The sequence below is a fragment of the Pipra filicauda genome, unplaced genomic scaffold (genome assembly GCF_003945595.2).
Source record: "Pipra filicauda isolate LSUMZ 115617 unplaced genomic scaffold, ASM394559v2 scaffold395_size657635_pilon, whole genome shotgun sequence".
Taxonomy (NCBI): domain Eukaryota; kingdom Metazoa; phylum Chordata; class Aves; order Passeriformes; family Pipridae; genus Pipra; species Pipra filicauda.
In genome coordinates, this window is record NW_024104526.1 from 635,959 (window position 1) to 657,084 (window position 21,126).

Here is a 21,126-nt window from a genome sequence, read left to right on the forward strand (position 1 = left end):
CCCGCTCTGGGATATTATTAGGCACATGAGTTAATATGCCTCTTACCTATTTGTTTTTTTAATCTGTTCATAAGGCACTTAGAGCAAAACAGTACTTTGGAGAAGAAACATATACTAAGAGATGCTGGATGGCCCAGGCAGCAGCCAGGCTGCACGCACCACTGGGTGTAGGCAAGGCTGGAAACTGCCCCATAGAGTCAAAGGGAGCAGCTTTCTTCCAGTGCAAACACATCTGGAGAAGTGGGAGAGGAAAGAAGAAGGTAGGAGAGCAGAAGAAAGGGGAAAATACTGAAATCAGCAACAGTAAGCCAACCAAAATATTGCAGGGGACAGAGGGTTCCCTCAAGGTAGCCAGTTTCTAGGAAAGTATTCCATGCTTGGTAAGAACAGTGCTGGTAGCAGTCACAGAATGTTTGTGTTCCAAGTTTTCTGTGCGTTCCTCCTTTCAAGTTGGCGCAGTTACATGCTTTGTTTGTTTGCCTCTAACTCCTGCCCTTCATGGTGTTAGAAATACTCTGACTCGAGTCCATCCAAATTCAGCAGTGTTGGTCAGTGGGTCATGAGCCCTTGGGGTTTGAGCAAAGGTTTCCAATCAGAATTTGGCAAAATATCAAGCTGAATTGTGGTTTGTTTGTTTTGTTTTTTTTTAAAAACAAAGCTCTATTCCACGACTTCACTATAATTTTCTCATAAACACTGTGTAACCTGTGCTTTGCTGCTTTGTATCAAGCCACATGGAGCTCCTGGCTGTCAGTGTAAGGTAATTTTGAAGGTCTCCTGGAGAGATGTCCATATTCTCCTGTCAAGTTTATAGTGGTCCTTTTCTATCTCCTGCATGGAAGAGGATCTTGAGGGTGTCCTCTGAGATTTTCTTTCCAGAGCCACACTCCGAAAACTCAACCTTCCTGCCACCACTGCTCTCCAGTCACCTGTCTGCAGCCCACAGCCGTGCTCCTCAGTGTCCCTCACGTCAGACACCTGTGTTTCATTTCGTTCTAGTTTGAAGCAGGAAACCCAAACCCCAAACTGTGCTCAGTCAGACAGGGAGGCTCCCCCTGCAGCGAGGAGCGTGTGCAGCCCTGGGAGGCCACAGCTTCATCTTCAATTACAGTGAGAGCATCTCAAGTGCACCCCTGGAAACAGTCCATGACCCGTGTTTCTGCTTGGCCAGAGTCCTGTGCTTAGGAGAGGCATCAGCATGTTGGTTTTCTGCTGCAGCCAGAGTGTTTTGTCCTTTTTCCTTCCCAGTCTCCCCAGACGCTGCTGCTTCCCCGGCAGTGCTGCTTTGGCACTGAACATTTGAATTTCCATAGCAGGATGTTCAGTTGTCTCAGCATGACAGGTATTAGCTTCTTTCTGATCACAGGTGTCAGATGCTGGTTGGATTGACAGATTCACAGGTGACCAGCCCTGGGAAAAGCTGCAGTTTCTCTACCTGTGCTTTTCTTCGTCTCTGTCCCTGTGGTGGTTTGAGAGATGTGCACACTCTGAGATGTCTCTTCTTGGAGAATTTGTTGTGCTGAGGATCTGGTCTGCTGTTTAAAAAAGCAACACAGCTTTCCTGGTTAGTATTTTCCATCTCTGAAGACCACCCACCCACCACTGCTACTGTGCCAACAGGGATTCTGGAATGCTATTGCAGCTGGGTTGACTGATGCTCTGAGAACATGCCAGTTGTCTCATGGACCATGTGTGGTTGCAGCCCACAACGTGAAATGCTTAGCTGCAGTAGGGATGTCCAGGGGATAGAGTGACAGCTCATCAAAACTAGACAGCAGTTCTCTATTTGACATCTTGGGGTCAAAAACTGTCAGTTCCTTATTTTTTACGGTGTCTTAAATCGCCTGGAGAGTGTTTTGAGCCTTGTCAAAATGAATTAATTAAGGCCAAGTCATATTCACAAGCTTGTGCTGCTCTGATTCAGCAGCAGGACCATGCTTGGTTTTCAGCCTGATAATTACAAGTGGTTTTGGAGGATCTGGGGGGCTGATAGAGCTGGTTTGTGTTTCCTCCAGAGCTACATGTGCTACAGTTTTTACTTGCTCTTTGCCTTGGCAGTCTCTAGCATTGTTTTCCTCCTCCTTAGGAACACAGCCAATTTTCTAATTAAGGAAACCACTCTGTAGCCATTGTGGCTGTTCATTTAAGTTCTTTGTCCTTAAGTTTCCAGCTCCCCAAAAGATTTGAAGTCAGTCCTTACTCCAGCTGGAGGAGGACAGGAGCTTGGGCTCAGGGCAGGCTCTAACTCTGTTAAGAAGCAAGCACTGGGCAGCACATTCACTTCATAAGAGCTTCAAATCCACCTCTGGCTATGACAAATACTGCTGAGGTTATTTTTCTATTGGATTCTTATATAAAATGAGAAATAAATATCACTTTGTGCTGGGCTTTACTGCTTACTGGGCTTTGAGCCTAAAAGGATTTAAAAGTCATCATGCTCTGAGGGAAAGTCGTAGTGAGAAAGAGGAGATGGGGGGTTGCTCCAGCCAGCTGTTGGGATTTGGGAAAAGGCTTGTCCTGACCGATGGAAAGGAGACGGAGAGGCAGCCAGAGCTTGTGCAGCTACGCCCACTGAGATTAAGACCAAATTAGAAACTCAGCTTGCAGGGGTTTATAATTTCCTTTATATTATGGCATTAATAAACACAAATCTTTATCTTTTAGTCATTATCCTCTCTTGTATCTTTTGTTAATGAGCACTGTCCTTAGTTCAGGCTGCGCTTATAACTGGATAGGGAGGAAGGAAACACGTTTGTTATTGTGCCATGCAGAAGTACCTGGGTGTGTGAGGAAAGAATATGGTCACTTCTTAGGGTGTACCAGCTCCTCCTGTCAGCCTGGAGCTGGACAAGAGTCCTGGGGAAAAAGCCATGTTAATGCAGCACAGTTCGGTGCTTTTGGTATTTCACAGCGAAGCACAATAACATTTTTTCTCGTTTTGTTTCTGAAGTACATAAAATTCAGAACATATGCACCACGTCAGGGATGTTCTTGCAAGTCAGTCCAGAGAAAATGCTCAGATCAGGCCTGGTCAGTCACCCAGTAGGAACTCTTAAACTGAAAGTCAGTGGGGTTAGATTGGATATAAGGAAGACCCTAATTACTGTGAGGGTGGTAAGGCCCTGGCATAGGTTGCCCAAAGAAACTGTGGCTGCCCCATCCCTGGAAGTGTCCAAGACCAGTTTGGATGGGTCTTGGAGCAACCTGGGCTAGTGGAAGGTGTCCCTGCCCGTGGTAGGGGGTTGGAACTGGATGATTTTGAGGTCTCTTCCAACCCAAACCATTCTGTGATTCGATGATTCCATTACTCCTGCACAACTTGGCTTCACTGTGGAGAGCCACAGGGGCCTGGTGCTCAGCTAGGGTTGGGCTCTCCATCCCAGTCGATCTGCTTTCCATCCTAGATAGATCCCATATGGAAGGGAGCTCTCTACTAGCCAAAATAAAGACACTCAGCAATCTGCCAGAGCCAGTTAAAGCATGTAGTCTGTTACAGGCAGAAAGAAATACAGTTTGGGGTAGAGAATACAAAATACATTTGCAAGGCATCTGAGCCTGATGCTAAGACATTCTTTCTCTCAACATTGTTGTTGCCAATAGCTTCTCTTGTGCTCAGACCAAAACTATTTAGGGTGGAACATTTGCTCCCTACTTTCTAGCAAGCCTGGTCACAGGAATGAAGAATGGATTCTTTTAGTGGCCGCAGCTGGTTTGAATGATCCCCACACTGAACCCATTGACTCCAGGCACTCCTCATGTGATTCACAAGGAAGTAGCAACTGGTTTTTTGTTTGTGTGCCCAGCAGGGGCAGAAACAGTGGAGCACTCTCAAGTTGGTTGCTTGAATCCAGGCACATGCCAGGAGGAGTTCCCGTGCACACTGTGTACCTCACGCAGCAGACGTGGTTCACCAGCTCAGTCCAAAGGCAGGAGTCAAAAAAGGGTGAGATGTTTTGTTGTCATGGGTGTCTGTGCTATATCCTCACCAACACCTCCTGCAGGGCCCCCAGAGAGCACACCAGCATGGCTGTATTTGGTACAGGTCCATCATGTTCATTCACTGAGAGCTGGAAGACAAGTCCTTCACAAGAGTTGTGACCCTTGCATTACATACAAAGCAACACAAAAAGTCACGAAACCCATCCATGTCAGTTGGCAAGACCTCGAATCTGGCACTGAGAGGGATTGGCACCACTCAATTTCTGCTTTTTCTGAGAAGCAACAAAATAGCTTGTTTTGGTAAACTCAGGGAATCGTTTCCAGACCCTGTGACAAATCTGCATCTCTTCTTCTAGGGATCTCTCTGTTGGCTTTTAAGATGAAGGAGAATTGATTTAGATTAGATATCAGGAAGAAACTCTTCCCTGTGAGGGCGACAAGACCCTGGCACAGGTTGCCCAGAGAAGCTGTGGCTGCCCCATCCCTGGAAGTGTTCAGGGCTGGGTTGAACGAGGTTTGAAGCAATCTGGTTTAGCAGCCTTGACAGGGGGTGGAACTGGATGGTCTTTGAGGTCTCTTCCAACCCAAACCATTCTAGAATTCTATAATTTTTAATGTTGAGAGCAACTTCTACCAAGTTTCTACAGAAGAATCACCTCCTTCCTTTATCCTTCTGAAGGAAGAGGCCTTCAGGGATACAAATGGACACAGAAAGTGTCTGCTCGCAGAGAGAGGACAACAGGTCAAGGAAAGTGACCCGTTTGTTGGGCTGAGAGCCAGGGAGAGATTTGGGAAAAAAAAGTAATGCCACTGCATGGAAGGGGAATTGGTGGTAATCACTAAGCCATCTCTGTCTTCTTAGTCAGCTGGCCAAGCGCTACGGATTTTTTGGCACTATACTGGATTTTTCAAATTTTATTATCAAAGATTTTAATTAGAGGAATAGATTACACTGAATACTGAACACTTATCTCTGAGGTGTGGAGAATGAATGAATGCTGGAATGAATGCTGAAAACAGGGGCATATTTGTGTGTGACACTGTGCAATCCTCCTGTAGCTGGTTGTCCTGATGAGTACCGTGTCTGTCTTCACCTCTTTGCCAGTAGCCTGTGCCTCTTGGTCACAGCCAGCGGGGTGGTTTCGTGTCAGTGGCAGCTCTTGTGCGAGGGGATTTGGGATCCCCAGGACCTAGGGACCATGTAGGATCATTGTTGCTGCAGGAACGTCTTTTTCAAGACTACAGGGAGCTCTCTCAGCTCACCCAGTTCATTTGGTATGTTTTGTAATCTGCATGATCTAATCAAGTGTATGAACATGTAGACAGGGGTGTGATGCATCAATACCCTTCTTTGCCAACTAATTCCTACCGCAAGGCAGGAAACTTTGTCAACTTTCTGAAACTCTCCCTTTCCGTCTCTTCCTCCGCCTTGTTCCCAACAAAGAAATGAAACCTGATTGGTTCATTTTACCATACCTCACTTTGGGGAGGGTTTAGGGCACAATTTTAAAACTTTTTAAAAAAAACCAACACCACCAAACAATTAATTGAGAATAACCACATGTGTATAACTACAGCTCTTGGGTTGATAGGCGATGGGTTTTACTGAACCAATAAAATAGTGAAAACAGTTAGAGGAAAATAGCTTACTGCAGTGATATAGTTCAGTGTGATTTACAGTTTTATAACTGTAGGCAAATGTGAAATATTTTTCACTATCTTGAGTATACATTATTAGATAAACCTATATCCTGAGCTTACCTACATCAGCACCAACTTTTTCTCTGTGATAGTGAAGAGACATAAAAATGAAGATATTTTCAGCCCATTAGAGTTAACGTGGTTTCAAGAGCAGTCAGTTTCTCTACAGTCTGGATTTTATTTGTCTCTTAATGTGCTGAGGATGCCTGTAGGAAATGCCTCCCAGCAGCCGTGGGAGTTGCACTGTAGCAAATGCTTTGCATGCACAAGAAAATAAGACACCTTACTGACCAAAACACCAGCTCAGGAAAAACAGAGAGAAAATATGAATCTGGGCAGGAATTCTTTGTTCCAGCATCCTGATCTCCTCCCTTCAGCTCTTGTTGCGTTGCTGAGGTTGCCCCCCCATGGGGGGCAAGAACAGGGCTGCCCTGTGCTTCAGTGAGGTCCTTCATGCCTCACTCTGTGGCCAAAGGGGTGTGGTGGATTTTGAGGGCTCCTAGAGCACAACCTGGAACTGGGACAAGCTGCTTCCCAAGGGAGTGGGAGGGTAGGAATCAGCCAGTCATCCATGGTGCCCCAGGGTGGTGGTCAGACTTCTGTGGGGCCCCACATGGTCGGTGGGGAGGTGGGTGTCGAACTGCTATAGCACAGGGAATAGCTCATGGTTCTTGGAATTGAAAAATGAGGATCTGCCAGTGTGTTATCTGGATTAATGAAGATGAAATGTGCTGTATAAATACATCAGAAGCATGATCGTGCCGTTTGTTATCCCTTGGGCTACTCTGGCTCACAAGGAGAAAAGGTTGATTTGTGTTTGTAGATGATTTCACTTGCTCTACCAATGTTCATTTTTGTTTTAGTATAAAACCCAGGGAGCGTGTATTTTTTTTGCTCAGAGATGGAGCAGATTAGCAAAGATTTTTCTAGATTATTGTATCTTAAATAGCTCTGGTTTAAGATGTTTCATCTGTCATTACTTGTTAGTGATACTATTTTAAACACTGATGATAAATTAGGGAGGTTACAAGCTCTATTACCCAAGGAACTGTGTAATATTTGGACATTGAACATGGTTTCCATAAACCAGGGGGCTGACAGGGCTTAGTGCCCTTCAGCTGGTGTGAGAGAGGTGGAGATGGAGCAGCTGCAGGGGTAGTATTTGCAAAATGATGGGGCTTTAACGTTGCTTTGACTTGAGCCCACCCTGGGTGTACAGGAAAAGCCCGTGTGGAAACCCTGGCTGGGGTGATGATCATCACTTGTGCTGACAGGTGGAGGGTCCCAGGGTGAATGGGTGCTTTTGGTATCAAAACTTCAGTGGTGGTGTTCGGTTGGCATTGCCTGGCCCCCTGTCTTAATTTAAGATGTGAAATGTGTGGCTGGGGATTATCACTAATCCACAGCATGTTTTTAGGGTCTGGGATGAGAAAAAATGTTTGGTATGTTCTCAGCCATTCCTAGTGCACGTTCTTCATCCAGGGCCCAAGAACAGCCTGGATGGAAAGATCTGGAGGGGTTTGCTTCAGCCCCAAAGCTTAGAGAGGACAGGGAAGGTGAAGTGAGCTGGAGGCACCACAGCTTCCTCCCTGGTCCTTACTTGGAGCTTTCCTTCTTTGTACCAAAAGAAATCACATCTGTGACGTTATATGAGATCTTTTTGGAAGAGTTTTGGGCTGTTCTGGCCATGTTCGGGTTCAGAGGCTGTTGTCCAGACCTGCAGCCCGTATTTTGCAGCCAGGCAGGAATGCTAGAGGCCAGGAAAAGCCTGATAAAGAACGGGAAAGTTAATCATTAAACTTTTGGTTATCTTTATTCAGCCTGGAAAACTGAAGCCAGACAAGGTTTGCAGGGAGAGATAATATCTTTTATTAGACCAGCTTGTATGGTTAGAAAAAACCACACGTGCTTCTGGGACCATGTGCTTTTCTTCAGATCTCCACAAGTGCACAACGCATTAGAAATAAAATTCATTTAATTTTCAAAAGGTTCAGAGGATATTTGGAAGAATTGAATTCAAAAGCAAGTTGCAAAAAAAATATCTCATTTGGTTAAATTTGATTTGGACATTTTAAGAAAGATTTAATATCCCTGAATTACAAAAGACTTTTTTTCTGGCTTGAAGTTTACTCATAGAAACCTGACATCTGTGTACCAAAGGGTGGTCCAGCCCTGGCACAGCTGCCCAGGGCAGAGGTGGAGTCCCCATCCCAGGAGGGATTTAAAAGCTGTATAGATGTGGCACTTGAGGACATGGGTTAGTGGTGGCCTTGGCAGTGCTGGGGGAATGGTTGGATTTGATGATCTTTGAGGGTTTTTCAACTTAAAGGACTCTATGATTCTAAGAAGTCAAAATCTCTACATTCAGCCTCAAAAGCGTGTTCTTTTGTGCACCTGAAAATCTTTATAACTCTATGGTCGTGCTCTTATTTCTTGCTGAAATACCTACAAGGCCATTTTGCAACCTCAAGATGCTCTCAAGAACCAGGAGTTATTGGTGAGCAGCCAGTGAGACGCTACAGAGCTGCAAAGTCAGAAATGTTAAGGAGGTTGAGTTTAATACACAGTTCTTTGCTCTGACCACCACTATTTTTGCCCTCAGTGTAAAAAAAAAAATGTGATTAAATGATCATATTCTAAGATGTGGAAGTTTGTAAATAATAAGTGTATTGTTATTAATCAAGATAATTTCTCTGTTCCGGGGGATAAGATGTTATTATTAATAACATTTCCAGTGAGAGGTTTTGTGCGTTCACCCTGACCTCATGAAATCTTCAGCCTGCAATCCAGTTTTTTGTTGAGTGTTTCCTTTTTTCTTCTCTGAGTGCTTTTTTTTTTTTGATAGCCTTCTACATCATCCAGTACACCAATTTAAAATTCCCTCAATCCAGCTTAGTCTCAGCTGTATTAATGCATTGCTCGAGGGCACAAATAGCTAAAAAGGGCTGTATTGTGTGGCATCTCTAAAATCTTTTTTCAGAGAAGTTGGATAAAGAGATTGAGGTTTCTTGGGGGGAGGGGTTATGGGTTGTGGTGATTTTTTTTTTCCCAGCTGAGTGAACAGCCTTGCAGGTGGCTCAGAAAGATGTCAGGGCAGGAGATGCTACTGGACCCCACATCACCCCATTCCTTGAGCATTCCAACTCCTCTGGGAAGGTGGCTGCAAACACAGTGTGGGATCCTTCTTCGTTTTACTGATGTATCTGGGGAGACAGCTTTACAGCAATGTTGAAAATAATCAAATATATTGGTTAGGGAACACGGGTTGAAGCAGGATTGAGTTTCTCTTCGATGTTTTTCCTAGGATGTTACACATAGAGCTCTGTCTTCTTAATGTGGTCATGACTGGGAAATACTGCCTGAGGTACAACCAGTCTTTTTCAAAAAAACCCAGAAACTACTGGGATTCATAGAATGATTGAATGGTTTGGGTTGGAAGGGACCTTTTAGGGTCATCGAGTCCAGCCCCCTGCATGAGCAGGGACATCTTCAGCCAGACCAGGTTACTCAGAGCCCCAAAGGGTGAAAAGCCTCCCTCTGTAAACTGTTCCTCAAAGGATAAAATCAATTCTTCTGTACATCTTTCCAGTGCTGCATGGTGCAATTATCTCCTTTATCTCCCACGCCAGTGCACCTTCCTGTCTGGCACATCCTGGATAATGTGCCTGGAGGGAAAATCAGCCCCATCCAGGGAGCTGTTGCCGTTATGGACAGCACAAACTGAAACATGGGATGAGCTGGAGCACGTGCTTGAGCATTGTCCTCCTCCATGGTGGGTTTCCTGGTGACCTCAGTGACTTCCCTGGCCGAGAGGAGAAGGGCCAGGACCTGGGGAGCTCTGGGATGGACATTCTGCCTCCAGGGACCTCCCACCCAGGCTGAGGCCACGCTCGAGATGCAGAGGTGGTGGAGCACAGATTTTGTTTGCTAACCCTGGGAGAGCAGGTGAAGTTTGGTGGTCGCTGCCAAGCCTGGAGTTTTGTTTGCCCTGTTTTTATGGTTCTGCGCTGCTTTAAGTGTCAACAGGGATATAATGTGTGCCCTGTTTGGTTTTTTAAAGTGTAACCATGATAAAATCCTACGATAGACTTGTAAAGCATTAGTTGTAAAAGCAAATCAACTTTAATAGCAAGTAGGTTGTAGTTAAGTGCTTTCAAATGTTAGTATTTGGGTTTTTTTTTCTCGCTTAGTTATAATCCAGAGCTACAGGGAAGTGAGGGTGTTTATCTTAGGGAAATGAGTGGGATTTGCAGGCATTCATCACCTCCCAGGACTTTCCAGGGTTATGCCCTCACTCGTGTACTTCCATTTTGCCATCCTTTCTGCACTAAGAGGAATTGGTCTCAAATTCCTCCAAGGGTGATAGGAGAGAGCACAGAGGAGCACCAGGTACAGACTGGGAAGGGGAAAGAAATGGGGAAAAAGTGGTGAGAAACTAGGACAACAAAAGCAGGAGCCTTTTTTGGGCTGGAGAAAAGCTGGAAACCATGGCAGTTCTTGATCTTCCTCTCTGTGCTGAGATTTCCTTCATTTAATCTTCGCTGTGGAAGTGGGGTGGGGATGTGAGAGAGGAGAAAGTTATCAAAGGTCCCGTGCCCTCAGCAGAAATGTTCCCGTTCGTAGGCTGAGCGGTGGCTGTTCCGGTCTCCAGAAGGGATGACCTTGCAGTGGGGTCACTGAACAGACGGTTCCAGCTGGGCCTGTGAGCTTGGCAAGGGCCCAGGAGCTATTTTAATAGGTCTTAGAAGGGCCGAGGCCTTGGCAAGACCTGTGGGTTTGGAGTGAGCTCACCGTTTTTCCTCTTGTAGCGAGCGAGCATCATGCAAGCTGTGGAAGAGCCCCCGGGAACACACATGGTGTGGCTCACAGGGCTCAGGGACAACCCAGGGACAGCCCATGTGCTGCTCTGTCTGCCAGAGCACATCACTCACTGCTCCTGGCTGGAAGCTCCTGTGCCTTTTATCACTTTGAATGAAGGCGCTGGGGATGTCCGGGTGGATTTGAAGGATTGGAGCCATCCCTTGCCCCAGGCCAGGGCTTCGGCTGCTCCCTGGCCCATCTGCACTGTGTGCAGGAGGAGCTGAGGCAGCTGCCAGCCCTTCTTGGCACTCTGTGCTTGGCCAAAGGTTGTTTTGGGGAGGCTCCTACAGTCAAGCTGGGCTCTCACTGAAAGCTCCCACATGCCCTCATGGAAAGAGCATGAGGTAAAGCCTGGGATGGATCCTCGGTGGGTTGTTGTCCCTTCTGGCTGTAAAAGAGTGATTTTAGATGACAACAGCTACAGGTGGACATGGAAATGAGGATTTATCTTCCAAAAGGCTGCCCAGGCTCCCACCCCAGCAACTAGGTCCTGTCTCTCCAGAGAAAAAATCTCCTCCGACATTGTCTCAACCCTCCTGTGAGGTCTAAACCTCCAGCAGATCTCAGGAATTCCAGGAGCAAAGCAGAGCAGCACATAGGAAGCCCTGTGTACATGTTGCTTAAAAGATTAAGAGCACTTTCTGTCCAGCTTAATGAGTAGGACTAATGTCAGTGGTTAAAAGCATAATTTTTTTCCTACAAGTATCTCCCAACGTGGCATTTTCTTTGTTTTCCACTCAGAATCTCTCATTATCAATGTGCAAACACAAGTTCCAAAGGTGCTGGTGGCACATGGACAGCTGGTGTGATTGAATCCTTCTCACTTCCCAAAACTGTATCCAAGTGCTTATTTTGATAGTTTACCTTTTCTTTTTTCAATTCGAGGGAAATTCCCAGTCTAAACCATGGGGCTGTCGCTGGTCTGTCTGTGTGATAAAGCCAAGTTTGCACCCCACAGTGCTGGTACGTTGTGGACAGCCCTGCTTCTGGTCTGGTGGGGGTCTCAGGCAGCAGAATTCCAGGCTGTCTCCATGCCAGCGCTGTCACTGCTGGTTGACAGGCTCGTCTGTAGCCTTGATTTCTCTATGTCATATTCCAAAACATCTTTACAGGCTCTGAATCCCTCAGGGCAGTTTGAAGTCCGAGCAGCCTCCTGCCCAGATGGCCAATCTCAGCAGCTCTCCCCTGGCAGCAGAATCCTTCTCCTTGGGTTTATTTACTTTATCTTAAAAAAAAACAAACAACAAAAACCCAACAACCAAAATCCAAAACAATGAAAGCTGTCCATTTCCTGGAGCAGCTCAATTGTTTTTTTTACTGCTGTACTTTGTTTCCATTTGGATGGAAGGGAAAAGATAACTGGATAAAGAGGATAGGGAGGGACCCTTAGGAGAGCTGGCGCGGGATGTCGTCCCTCCTGCATGATGCCACACGGCTGGAATGTGTGGCTCAGAGGTGAACATCACACCCATGAAAAATAAAGGAGATATACTGCAGCTCAAGTGGCAGAATGGGAGAGAGTGCTGGATAATATCAGGAAGGCTGTCCACTGAGCACCAGGAATTTGTTTCCAACGCTGGGCTTGGTAATGGAGCACATTCAAGGAGAATTTGTTGGGATTTTTGCTACCTTCTCCATATTTTTTTAATAGGAGCTGCAGAGCTCAGCCCTGGGCAGTGGGACAGTCTGAATGTCTGCATGGTGTCTGAATCTGCCACACAGACCCTAGCTGGATTTTTCCCCTTTTTTCCCCATCCTTCTCTTACAAAAAAAAGAACACAAGAAACCAAGCTCTTCTGAACAAGCAGTTTCTCTCCCAGGTGCTTCTTTTAGCTTTCTTGGTAGCATCCCTCACCACCCCATATGGCCTCTCCATCTGCTCTGCTGTCTCTCTCCCGTGCCCTGGCAGCTCCCACTGCCTCCCCGGTTTTGCCATCCCATCCATCCATCCATTCCCTCCTCTGCACTCCTGCTCCTCAGGGTCCCTGGAGGCCCTGGGCCCCAATGCATCCCTCAGGCACCCCTGCGTCCCATCACCTTGTATGGCCATGAGGAGTTCCACCTTAGACCTTGCTTAGTTCCTCTTGAAGTCACTCCTTAACTCACCTGTGACCTGGGGAAGTTGGTGTTTGTAGACACGGATTTACCGACCTGACGATCTGGGAATAACCAAAACACCCACAATTTGATATGTAGCACAGGCCATGTGTTATTATTCCATTACTCTTTTATTGCATTAATACCAGTTTATATCCTTGCAGCTGTATCTGGATGAGATTTAGTTCATCCCAGAGTTTACTCCATAGAAAAGTGCTCCGGAGTTTTGGAAAGCTTGTGCTTGTCTTTCGTGCCCCAGAATTGCATCCCTGTGGCATCAGCAGTGGGTAACACTTCTCCAAGTGCTTTAACAGGGTACACAAAAGGTGGTGTTTCTGGTGTGTGTGTCTACAGGAATTCAAATAAGAGTGAGAAAGTACCTTGTGTATATATATATATTTTAACTGAGCATTTCTTTGTTGCTGTTGTGTCTGTAGTTCAGCTGGGAACTGTACCCACGGTGCTTCTATCAGCTAATGAGGATATTGTTTTATACGGGAATTTCCCATGAATTTTTAAAAATACTTTCTTGAAGGAAACCCTGAAAAGTTACTGAAAAGGGAACTGGCCAAAGTCCAGCTCCTGTGTGCTGATGGGAGGAAATGTGCTGGAGAGGTCAGGGCTTTGCTTTGCGTCAGTTCAAACATCCAGGTCTCCTCTGAAGCAGAAGATTTTGCAGTCTTCCCCTTGTAGGGTCCTGGCAGTCTCCAAGATGCTTTGCTTAAAAAAAAAAACAAAACAAAACAAAACAAAAAAAAAAAGAAGGATGTGATTACTTATTAAAAAAAAAATTATGTCACTTTCTAAACTTGCCATGTATTTGTGTGGCTTCTGTCTGCACAGTACCAAGTGCCTCTAGATTATTTGCAATTAGAAAAAACAGTAAATATCTGTTTGTTGGGTTTTGTTTCCCCCAAGTGTGAGATGAGATTTGTGTCTTATTTCATTTATGCATTTATTATGAGAAGCATTTATTAACTGGAAAAGTTAAGTGAAAGGAAGAGCATCACTAGTGAGCACAGTGTGGTTGAGGAGGATGGTCCTCTGGGACCATCACAATGCCTTTCCAAAACATCTCTGTCCTCACAGAAACCTTCATTGGCACCTTTGCCACTCGCCTTTCTGCTTGCAGATGATGCAGCTCGATCCCCCACCACCACCCCCTTGTGTTATCTGTGACTTCAGGAGGGAAACCCCTCCATGTACCCTGCTTACCCCACTGCTTTGTGTTTGTTTTTGTGGTGCTGCTGCTCAAGGCTATCAGCCTGTTTCAGGAGCCTCCTTCAACATGCTCTGCGTGGAAAGGCATGTTTCATTTTTAAGTAAAAAAAAAAAAAAAAAACCGCACACAAAAAAACCCAAACAAACATAAAACACAGCGTGGCACAGATTAAATCCATTTGAGACAACTTGAAAAAAACCCCGCCGTATGTGCAAGTCAATAGGAGGAGGGGAGTGGAAGGGGGAAAAGCAACTGTGACATATACAAACCCTTTAGTGTGCATAGCATAAGATTTTTTGGCTGGCACTCACATGATTTTATTCAAGGGCTGGGAAAGAACTACGATTAGTTAAAAGCTTCGGCAAAGTCTGGAGGGAGTGCTCTGAAGAGTTGGGAGCCGCGCAGAGGTGACTGTAACTCCTCTCGCAATTTCAGACCATTCTTCTGGGGCTCAGGACAAAAGCCTTTTCTTTTCCCTCCGTGTTCAAAGAGACATTTGTCTTGAGATGTTGCAGCTGTGGGCCACGGGATCGCTTGTTTGAAGATATCCCCTCGTAGACGAAAGGAGAGGCAACGCACTGAAAAGTGGTAGTATTTTATCGTGTGTGGGTTCCCCCCCTTCCTCCTCCCTCCCTCCTCCTCCACTGCCATGTGTGGTTTTTAATAAGAAGAAGAATGTGGAGGCAACATTTTCCAGGCAAGGGGAAATTTCCTGTTTCTTTTCTGTTTGTTTAATAAAGTGTGTAGTTGACTGTAAAACTGTAGCTACTTGGTTGCGAGCGGGTAATTCAGGCGAGTGTCAGGATCGCTTCTTGATGCACTTTTATATACTGCAAGGGAACATGTTTAAAGCCTCTTTTCTCCTTTTTTTTTTTCCCTTTTTTTTTTATTTTAATGCTGCGTGGCGTAGGCAACTGAGATTAATAAGAATTAGGCAAATGGCTTCTGCTTTTGTTTCGGTGAGATAGTACCAGCCGTCTTGTGGTCACACAAAGGCTGCCATTTAGCAGGGAGCACTCCCTAATTCTCTTGGCAGGGGTGCCATTGGGATCGGATACAAGTGGGTGGCAAAGGGGAGGAGCGGCAGGAAAGGACAAGCAGGCTTTGTGTATTAAAAATGAAACAAAAGCACTTTATACGCGGGGCTGCGCGCAACAAGCGGCGCTGCCTGTGAGCCGGGGTGGAGTTGGAGTTCTCTGTGACTGCAAAAACCTTGCTTTTTTTGTTGTTTTGTGGGTTTTTTTTCCATAAACCCTTCCTTCTCTCCCTCTTTCTTAGCAAGCTCTCCCCACACTGCTGACCAGGGTCCGCGGGTGGCTGAAAACGCCTAAAGAAAATATGTGTTGAACAATACTTGCCCCAACTTTGCAAGAACGGCTTGGGGGGTTTCTCAGCAAAAATCAGCTTCAGATGGCATGGGAGCCACCGCATTTGGGAGGCTCTTGGGAGGGAGAGATGATCCCACCCCAGCCCCAAGGAGAGCTGGTTCCCTGCCTGCACAGAGGTGGTGATGCTCGTGGTTTACACAGATTGTACCCTCGGTGGAGTGGACCCAATGTGTGGCAGAGCGAAAGGGTTAATGGCTGCGATGTTTGATCAGAATTTCGGGGGGCGTGGCCGGCTGTTTAATTACTTTCTGATCCATGGCATACCTCGTTCTTAACGAAGCAGTTGCATGCAGAACAAATGTGCTGTATGAGCCAAGGTAAAAGAGAGAGCAGGCTGAGTGTAGCTCGGCTTTGTCAGCCCAAGTGTCTTATTTGAGTGTGTTGGTGCAGGAGGTGGGAACCAGGACGGTGAGGAATGGATGCAGTGTGGTAGAGAGGCAACGGGAGAGGCAGGCGAGGAAAACAGACCATGGTTGAAGCTGCAAACCTGCCAATGGTTTCTATTAAAACGTAATTTCCATACATTATGCACTCCATCTCGTATTGAATTGCTTCAAAACTTTGCTTGTCAAACCGAAGTAAATTCCCTCACTGAAGCAGGAGAAACGAGAACCGTTCCTGTGAGTACCTTGCAGGTTCCAGCCACATCCATCCTCAGCGACTGCACTTGTGGGTGCAGGCGAGGGCGACATGCCTAAGAAGCCTGTGTCACCATGCACAATTACATACCTAATCCCAAGGAAATACACAGATGCTGTTTCAAAAAAAAAAAAAAAGGACAAAAAAAAAAAAGCTGTGTTTCGTTTGACTTTCAGAGAAGCTTATGTAATAGCAGCATAATAAAACCCTTATTTCGGGGCTCGGATTAAATGTCAGAGTTTCAGATAACCCGTGGTTTCGTCTTCCACGTGCTACACTCACAGGAAACCATCCCCAGCCTCTGTGTGCCTGCTGCTCTGCCTGAGGATGGTCCTGGTGGGCACTGAGGTTGGCAGTTGAATTGTACCCAGCGGGGCTGGGACCACCACGGCCACCTTGCCCCTGCATCAGTATTTACAGTTGTGGTGTGAGGCTGGTAGGTGATGCTCTAAGCCTTGGAGATCATACACATTAGTAAGCATTTAAGTCAGTGTTATAATTCACTCGCTTGTTAACCTGAGAAAATAATCTAGCTGGGGTATAGTGCTGCCCAGGGGGATTGTGTAAGCACTCGGAGATTTGTGCATGTTTTTATTCTTGCTTATCTGCTTATCGCAAGCTTCTTTCAGTTATCCAAATCGTCTCGGCTCTCTACCCTGCCTACTGACACAGTTGCACTCCCATCTGGATGAAATGCATGCAAACATAATGTATTACTTCCAGTAATGGATTAGGAAAGAAGGAGTGAAGGACCTATTCCAAAGGTGCTCATGTGTACTGCTGAAAACCTTTGGTCAGGTCTGCTGGGTTGGTTTGTTCTTCATTTCTTTAAGCATATTGAATGGAAAAGGAACAGAAAGCCACTGAACCCACTCCATTAACTTGCCTGTTTCCATGGAGTTATTTTTTCCATGTAAAATCAGTGTAACTACGTGCTGTCCCACATTTCATACAAAGCAGTGCAGGGTCCCTCCTCTGGATGATGCTCCTGGTGCCAGCAGGGCTGGGATTCATCGCTGTGTCCCATAGCACCTGTGTCTGTCACATCTGCATCAGCTGGGGGAGATCCTGCTTAATGCTTCACCCAACAGCAATCTGGACAAAAAGGCACGTTTAGTTTTGCCTTAAAAAATGAAATCAGTCTGTTGCTCTTTTCAAAATACACCCAAACAGCCCCATGGAGTTCCCTCAGCCAAGTGCTGTGTGTGTCAAGCTCACCAGCATCAGCACAACCACCGCACTTAAAGGCCAGACAGATGTTGGCTGGTAGCTCTGGCAGATTCTTGTGCAGAAGGAGGGTTTGGTAAGGACAGGGGCTTTTTGAAAACTCAAACCCAGATCCTCCAGCCCCAGCCATCTCGTGGTGCAGCAGCAGAAATAAAACACCACATTGTACCCAGAACACCTGCTCCCCTCACCTGTACTCTTCACAGAAACTGCCTGGGCAGCCAAAAGAGATATCTGAGATACTTTGATGAGTCCTAAAGTAGTAAACACCCTTACTGAGTGGTAAAAGGAGGCCTAAGAATTTCTAAGTGATGTGTCCAAAAATGAACCAGTTAATTCTCAGCAGAGCAATAAACAGGATATGAGAATGGACCCTCTGCAGCCCTTGGTGGTGATCAATTCTTTCCTCACCTCAACCTGGAGAATGATGGGTATACAAAGTAAGCTGAGCTCCTTTGCCGTTCCCACCATGGAACTTTTGGTAGTTGATAATGTATCAGAGTATAACCTCTATGCTAAAGGGGTCTTCAGTGTCCTGCTCTTCCTGTGATTTTCCAATAATCCCTTTTTAAGTAGTTCTCTGTTTGGACTTGTCTTTCTGAGGTAGTCAAAATGGTAAAGTCATTCCTTAAAAAAACAGATAAAGTGCCAACATGTGTCTGTGTAATGAAACCCCAGCCCTCCTGCAGTCAGGGAAAAAATGACTGTTGGCTTGGGTTTCACTCCTGAGGTGCCGAATATCCCGGGCGAATAGTCCAGCAGCTCTGGCGTGAGCAGTTTGTTTGAGACGTGGCCTGTGTCACGATCGGCACAGTGGAGATACATCCTCAGGAAGTCACAGGTGGCTGAAAGAAGATTGTCCACCCCTGTCCTGGGAGCGAGCCCTGCGGTGTGTCCTCTCCAACCGGGGCAGAACCGCAGCTGTGTTCCCAGGGAGAAATCTGGGCCGTGTGCGAAACTTCACATGGCATCGCCATCATCCCCCAAAACTTTTACGGGAACGTGGTGCTAATAACACCAAGGCCATGGGTTTGATCCCTGTGTGGGCCATTCATTGAAGAGCTGGACTCAATGGCCTTTGTGAGTCCCTTCCAACTCAGAAGATTCTGTGGTTCTGAAGCCCCTTATCTGACACAGGATCCATGCGCAGGTGCCGCTGCTGCCGAGGCACCTTCCCCGTGCCTCTGGGGTAAACTCCCTGCTCCTTCTGCTCGCAGGTATCCGCCCGCAGATCATGAACGGCCCCATGCACCCCCGGCCCCTGGTGGCACTGCTGGACGGCAGGGACTGCACCGTGGAGATGCCCATCCTGAAGGACCTGGCGACGGTCGCGTTCTGTGACGCACAATCAACTCAGGAGATTCACGAGAAGGTACCGGGAGATGTGGGGAGGGAGAGGTGGGATCTGGGATTCCTCTTCCAGTTCTTCTTTAAAGCACCAACCAGTTCCCAAAGAGTCTCAGAGCTGGAGAGGGACTTTGGACAAGGGCCTGGAGGGACGGGAAAAGGGGAATGGCTTCAAACTGACAGAGGGCAGGGTTAGATGGGATATTGGGAAGGAATTCTTGACTCTGAAGGTAGTGAGGCTCTGGCACAGGTTGACAAGAGAAGCTGTGGCTTGCCCCATCCCTGGAAGTGTCCAAGACCAGGTTGGATGGGGCTTGGAGCGACCCGGGATGGTGGAAGGTGTCCCTGCCCATGGCAGGGGGTGGAACTGGATGATCTTTAAGGTCCCTTCCAACCCAAACCATTCTGTGGTTCTATGATTTTTGAGCAGAAAGTGCACAAAGCTGCACTTGAAGTTGATCAACGGAAAACATCAACAGAAGCTGCTGCAGATTAAAATTCATTGAGGCTGTTTTAGAAACCAGATGTTACTTTGAAAAAAAAAAAGTCACCGTATCTCTTTGCATCAGGTTTTTTAGATCAATAACTTCTGGTAAGCACCAATGAAGGTCTGAATCTTCACTGAAGGGGACAAAGCACAGCCCTGTGTGGCTGTTCAGCCTCACACAGAGCTTTTCAGGTCCTTTTGAAAACAGACAGAAAAGGTTGATGTGAGCAGTGTGATGGGTGTCTGAACTGCTGACATGCCAAAGGAGGTTGAGGTGTGGTGAGTGACACACAGTCATGTTCAACCAACAGACATTGCTGCAAAACCTGATTCCTTGTTAAAAGCAGAATTACTGCTGGTTGGAAGCAGAGGGACCAGCAGATAACCACATGGAAAAGGGTCCAGGTGAGCAGCAGAGCAGGCTCGGTGTCCCTCTGCCTGCTCTACTCAGATGTAGCGTCATAATTTTCAGATATTCATCAAATCCATTCCCAACAGGAAGGGCCTCGGTGTTGGTGGGTCACACCCCTGATGGTTTTGGTGACAGTGGGAAGTGCTGGCTGGAGCCTGACAGTAGATCAGCAGTAAAGATGTACAATTCCCTGTGTCTTATTCCTGATTCCAGGGGCTGCAGGTGCCCCTGCCAGGCACGTCCTGGTGGCTCCTGACCTCTCTGTTGTGTTGCAGGTATTAAATGAGGCTGTGGGGGCGATGATGTACCACACCATCACTCTGACCCGGGAGGATCTGGAGAAATTCAAGGCCTTACGGGTCATCGTTCGAATAGGCAGCGGCTACGACAACATCGACATCAAGGCTGCGGGGGAGCTTGGTAGGTCTCAGCTCTGCACCCTCCTTCCTTCCCGTGTCCTTCCAGGTCTTCAAAATCAGCACAAGCACCTGCTGCTCCCGTGGGGACTGTGCTGGCACAGCAGAGTTCAAGGCAGGGCCTCCCAGAGGTTGTTCAACCCCTCCGAAAGGGGTTGATTCAGCCCCTAAAATTACAAGTGCAGCTTAAGTTTTTTTGCACCTAGAGAATGTTATAACAAGAAAACTTGACCATGAAGTAAACAAAGTGGTGCAGCTTTAGAAGGCAGCTTTTAGGCTCATGCTGTGTTTAAAACGGCCCCATCCAAGTCCCTCGTTCCTACTCTGCCCCTGTTTCCAGGTGCCCCCTTCTACTGACAGATATTTGTGTGGCAGTTCTATTTCTGGCACAGGAGAGTTGATACAGCCTTGGAAAAATTGGAGGAAGGGTGTTTTATTATGTTTTGTTAAGCAAGATTAGCCTCTTGATCTGATCTCTGAGTCATGCCCACTCCTCTGGGAAGGTGCCGTGTTGGATGGTGGAGCAGGAATTGTGCATTGGGTTGTTGCTGCCTCCTTTGCCATCTCATCAAAGGTGCCTCAGGAACTTGAAAAAGGCATTTTATGTGGGTCCATGTTGCATGGACTGCCAAAATATGGAGGGTCACATGGTCAGACAGGGCCACCCAATTTTCAAACTGGCTGCACGGAGCTGAAGTGTATCCTTGATTTTAGCAGCTGAGTTACAATGGGTTTTGATCATCTGATTCCAAGATTCAGTCTATCGAGCAGCCCTGCAATCGTGTTTGGGATATGTTGTATTAAAGGTTATCTCTGGGGAAGTGAAGAATAACAGCTATTTCACCTGAGCCGTTTTCCAGAGATAATTGCGATAAGAGAGTCTCAAATAGTCATTCCTAAAAAAGCAATTCTCAATATAGTGAATTGTTTTCTTTTTTTCAAGAGGAGAACAGTGTCTTCCCAGTGTAATGGTTTCTTCATGTTTTTAACTCTTATTGTTATTATCCATTATAGCAATGTTCTGAGGCTTTGAACATCAGGAAAAGAAAGATATAAAGAATAAAGTAATGGGATACTGCAGCATAATCCTTCTTTTTATACTTGGCAAATTGGGTGGCCAAATGATGTGGCTTCAAGTAGAAAATGTAATGACTCCCCACAAATGTAGCGTAAAGTTTAATTGGTATTGCTTTCCATAAGGTGGATTTTAAGCTGCACAGTCAATAAATGACCGGTGTCTAAACACGATGCAGCGGCCACCGCGCTGACGGGGCTGGGGGCCCAGTCTGGACCCCTTAAAACACACCCCCAGAACAAGATGCTGGGGTTGAACCACCCTCTGTGGGTGTTTATGGGGCACAAGAGCAAATACCAGTGTAAGGAGCTCGTGG

The 21,126-nt window shown here is 46.5% G+C and overlaps 1 protein-coding gene across 1 annotated transcript in view; it reads left to right on the top strand.

Moving 5' to 3' along the window:
* CTBP2 (C-terminal binding protein 2) overlaps window positions 1-19,739 on the top strand; it is a gene marked incomplete at its 3' end in the record, with an annotated part of 32,053 nt that extends 12,314 nt beyond the window's left edge. The window contains exons 2-3 of the mRNA XM_039385104.1: window positions 18,291-18,445; window positions 19,595-19,739. Coding sequence (XP_039241038.1) covers window positions 18,291-18,445; window positions 19,595-19,739 — 300 coding nt within the window. The remainder of the gene's footprint in view (window positions 1-18,290; window positions 18,446-19,594) is intronic.
* Window positions 19,740-21,126: the final 1,387 nt, after the last annotated feature.